At 42.5% G+C, this 5171-nt stretch overlaps 1 protein-coding gene across 1 annotated transcript; it reads left to right on the top strand.

Annotated features, from left to right (window-relative positions):
* Positions 1–4591: 4591 nt before the first annotated feature.
* LOC122587745 lies at positions 4592–4915 on the top strand. Its single transcript, XM_043759907.1, has one exon. The coding sequence runs from the start codon at positions 4592–4594 to the stop codon at positions 4913–4915; it is 324 nt and encodes a 107-aa protein (XP_043615842.1).
* Positions 4916–5171: the final 256 nt, after the last annotated feature.

Genomic DNA, 5171 nt, shown 5'->3' with positions numbered 1-5171 from the left:
GGAGGGTTAGCCGCTGGTACACCCTATATACATACATGAATGGTGGGTTGGATGTAGAGGTCAGATTCGAATTGCCCGTTTGTTGTGATTTATGAATGTTTAATTGTGATATTACCTTGTACTGCATGACTGGCATTGATGATATTGTTTAACATGAAATTGTGATACTTAAATTCTTGAGCTTGCGTGAAGTTATGAATGCATAAATGTCTAGAATTGTAGAAAGCTAACACGAGTGTGTTTAAGAGTGCGTAAATGATGCCACGAACGACTATTTCCTTGATCTAACACCGATAACGTCTTTTCCTAATATAGGAAAATGGTGCGAACTAGAGCAAATGCTAACGCCGAAACTCAAGAAGCCGGCCGTGGTGGTCGTGGTGGTAGAGGTGGTCGTGGCGGCCATGGTGGCCGAGGTGGTTGTGGAGAACATGTGGAGGTTCAAGAGCCAAATGGAACCCTAGCTGAGCAGCTTACGACACTATTGTCGACTCTTGCAGCTCAAGTGGCAGCCGTACTGGGAGTTAACATTGGAAATGGAGGGCAACGAGCCGTAAATGAAGATGAAGTGGAAAGACAAGAAGCGCTGGTTCAAGAAGCAGAGCAAGTCAGAGATGAAGTCGTTGTTGTGGCTGAGCGCGAAGCGATTGTTAGGGATAATGGCAATACGAGATATCGCCAAGGATGTACCTACAAAGATTTCCTCAACTGCAAGGATATTGATTATGATGGGAAGGGTGGAGCAACTGCTTATCTCCAGTGGATGGAGAAGATGGAGGCTGTAATTGCTATGAGTCACTGCACTTATGATCAGAGAGTTACTTATGTTGCTGGATGTTTTGTGTCTGATGCCTTGTCATGGTGGAACAATGAGATACGCGTTAGAGGAGGAAGAGATGCAGCCTTGGCTATGCCTTGGAAAGAGTTCAAGGATCTAATGCAAGCAGAGTTTTGCCTTGTCCACGAGTTACATAAATTGCAGACTGTGTTCCTTCAGCTTACGATGGTTGGAGCAGACCATGCTGGCTACACTAGTAGATTATATGAGTTATCTAGATTGATTCCCCTCTAGGTGGATCCTGAGGCAAAATGGATTGAGAAGTATATTGCTGGGTTAAAACCACATGTTCGTGTGCAAGTGGTGACTGCTGGATCGACCACTATTCGAGATGTTGTGAGCAAGGCAGGAAGTCTGACTGAAGAACTAGTAAGAAGTGGTATTCTAAGTAGGGGAGGAAGCAAGAGATGGGAGTTGGTTGAAACGAGTAAGAGGAGGGAATTCAGGGGAGATAAATGAGCAAGAGTGGGAAGAGTGTATGCAGCAACTGAGATGGGCCAGAAAGGTTAAGTTGGCCAACACCCTTTATGTGGCAAGTGTAATCTGCACCATCTGGCGACTTTACCATGTAAAACTTGTTTCAACTGTCAAAAGTTTGGCCATCTTGCAAGAGATTGTAGAGTACCACGAGTTCAAGCAGCACCATTGAATGTTGTACCATTGAATGTCATTACACCTAATGCCAGAAACCCTAAAGGCAACCGAGGGGCTTGTTATGAGTGTGGGAACACTGATCACTACCGTAAGCTATGTCCTCGACTTAACCATCAGCTAGCCCCAGCAGCAGCGAACCTTAACCAGCTTCAGATTGCCGGTCCACCTCCACCAAGAGCAAACCAAGGACAACAAGCCAGAGGTCGGGTCTTTGCCTTAAATGCTGTGGAAGCTGCTAATGATCCTAACGTTGTTACTCGTACTTTTCTTCTATATGATCATGATGCTACTGTGTTATTCGATTCTGGAGACGATTATAGTTTCGTGTCTACTAACTTTCTGTGTAACTTAAAAGTTCCAACATGTTACTTGCATACTTATTATGAGATAGGGGTAGCTAGTGGTCAACTAGCTAGACTAGATCGTCTAGTGCCTAAATGTATTCTTACTCTAGAGGGCTATTCGTTTTACATTGACTTAATTCCGTTTGGAATGAGTAGCTTTGACGTTATCGTTGGGATGGATTTGTTGTCCCGTGTTGATGCATCTATTGTTTGTCGCGCAAAAATTCTTAGAATACCTATGAGTGATGGGCATGTATTAGAGATTCATGGTGAGCGAACCGAAACCATCGACCGACATCTTATGAGTGCTACCGAAAAAGTAATGAAGCTAGCTGATATTCCTATCGTGCGTGATTTCTCTGATGTTTTTCCCGATGATATGGTGCGATAACCCCCACCTAGACAAGTCGAGTTTCACATTGATCTTGTACCTAACGCTATGCCAGTAGCTAAGTCACTGTACCGTTTGGCTCCTTCCGATATGCAAGAACTAGCGACACAATTGCAAGAATTACAAGATAAAGGATTCATCCGACCAAGTTCTTCGCCTTGGGGCGCACCGATATTATTTGTTAAAAAGAAGGACGGGTCCTTTCGCATGTGCATTGATTATCGTGAGTTGAACAAGCTAACGATCAAAAATCAATATCCATTGCCGCGCATAGACGAGCTATTCGATCAGTTGCAAGGCGCTAAGTACTTCTCGAAGATTGATCTTCGTTCGGGTTAGCATCAGCTGAGAGTACGTGAAGAGGACATTCCAAAGACAACTTTTAGAACGAGATATGGGCACTTCGAGTTTTCAGTGATGCCCTTTGGACTAACGAACGTGCCTGTTGTTTTCATGGATCTCATGAACCGTGTATGTAAGCCTTATTTAGATCAGTTTATTATTGTAATCATCGATGACATCCTCATCTACTCAAAGATCAAGAAAGAGCACGAAGTACATTTGAGGCAAGCGTTAGAGCTTCTGAGAACTGAAAAGTTGTACGGAAAGTTTTCAAAATGTGAATTTTGGTTGGAAGAGGTGAGGTTTTTGGGTCATGTAGTTAATAAGGATGGAATAAAGGTTGATCCCAGCAAGATAGAAGCAGTGGAGCATTGGAAAAGGGTGAAGACACCAACAGAGATCAGAAAGTTCCTTGGATTAGTTGGCTACTACCCACGATTCATCGAAAACATCTCAAAGATCGCACAACCCCTAATGTTGTTGACACACAAGGATAGAAGTTTTGATTGGGGCGAGAAACAAGAAGAAGCTTTCAGACTACTAAAGGAGAAGTTATGTAATGCGCCGATCTTAAGTCTTCCTGACGGATCTGATGACTTTATTGTTTATTGTGACGCGTCTGGACAAGGATTAGGGTGTGTGTTGATGCAGAGAGGAAAGGTTATTGCATATGCTTCTTGACAGCTGAAGATCCATGAAAAGAATTACACGACTCACGATTTGGAGTTAGGAGCTATCGTTTTCGCGCTGAAGTGTTGGAGACATTACCTATATGGGACGAAGAGTGTGATATACACCGATCATAAGAGCCTTCAACATATTTTTAATCAGAAAGATCTTAATATTCGACAGAGATGATGGTTAGAATTGTTTAGTGATTATGACTGCGAGATCCGTTATCATCCAGGGAAGGCAAACTTGGTAGCTGATGCCTTGAGTAGGAAGGAAAGAGTCAGACCAAGACGAATTAGAGCTATGAGCATTACCGTACACAACAGTCTGAAAGATAGAGTGATTGGGGCACAAGTAGAAGCAAACAAGAAGGAAAATATCGATAGCGAAGGGTTGGGAAGCATGACAAAAAAAACCGATCAAAGAGAAGATGGAGGACGGTATTTTTGCGACCGATTGTGGATACCTGTGTATGGTGGATTAAGAAAGCTAATAATGGACGAAGCGCATCAAACGAGATATTCTATTCACCCAGGGATAGATAAGATGTATCAAGACATGCGAGATCTATTTTGTTGGCCAGGAATGAAAAATGATGTGGTGGTTTATGTGAGCAAGTGTTTAACATATCTCAAGGTTAAAGCAGAACACAAGAAACAAGGAGGTCTGTTGAGGCAACCAGAGATTCCCGAATGGAAGTGGGAAAGTTTTACCATGGACTTCGTCACCAAGTTACCTAGAACCAGTAGTGGTAAGGATTCCATATGTGTTGTAGTAGATCGACTGAATAAGTCCGCTCATTAATATACCCATCCGAGAATATTATACAATGGAGTAGTATGCACGACTGTACCTGAAAGAGATTGTAGCTAAGCATGGCTTTCCAGTATCGATAATATGTGACAGAGATAGCCGATTCACGTCACGGTTTTGGAAATCAATGCAAGGAGCTTTAGGGACGCGAATAGATATGAGAACAGCCTATCATCCCCATACAGACGGACAGAGTGAGCGAACGATTCAGACTCTAGAGGACATATTGAGAGCTTGTGTCATCGATTTTGGTGGTAGTTGGGACACTTACCTACCGCTGGTAGAGTTCTCATATAACAATAGTTACCATTCTAGTATTGGATGTCCACCTTTTGAAGTTTTATATGGAAGAAAGTGTTGATCTCCACTTGCGTGGCATGAAGTGGGAGACATGCAGTTGATAGGACCGGAAATCATTGTGGAAACTACAGAAAAGGTTGCACAGATCAAGGAAAACCTCATGAAGGCTAGAGACAGACAAAAGAAATATGCTAACAATCGAGGAAACCTTTAGAGTTTCAGGTTGGAGACCGAGTGATGCTTAAGGTGTCGCCTTGGAAGGGCGTAGTCAGATTCATCAAGAAAGGGAAATTAGCTCCTAGATTTATTGGACCGTTCGAGATTACTGAGAGAATTGGTGTTGTTGCTTACCGTTTAAGACTTCCCCAAGAGCTTAGTACTGTATACGATGTATTTCACGTGTCAAACCTTAAGAAGTGTTTAGCTGATGAGATGACATACGTTCCTTTGAACGAAATAGGAGTAGACGACAACCTAAGTTTCAAAGAAGAACCCATTGAAATCATGGAGCGAGAGGTCAAAAAGCTCAAGAGACATAAGTATACTATTGTAAAAGTTTGATGGAACTCACGTAGAGGCCCGGAGTTTACTTGGGAATGAGAGGATCAAATGAAGATTAAGTATCCACACTTGTTCGCCTAACTCGGTACACGAGGCTTAGTAAGTAAACTGACTTGAACTTAATGTGTGACTATCTGACTTGAACTTAATATGTGACTGCCTGATTTGAACTTAATGTGTGACTACCTGACTTGAACTTAATGTGTGACTATCTGACATGAACTTTATATGTGACTGCCTGATTTGAACTTAATGT

This window comes from Erigeron canadensis, chromosome 2 (assembly GCF_010389155.1).
Source record: "Erigeron canadensis isolate Cc75 chromosome 2, C_canadensis_v1, whole genome shotgun sequence".
Lineage (NCBI taxonomy): Eukaryota > Viridiplantae > Streptophyta > Magnoliopsida > Asterales > Asteraceae > Erigeron > Erigeron canadensis.
This window is presented reverse-complemented; position numbering and strand designations above follow the sequence as displayed.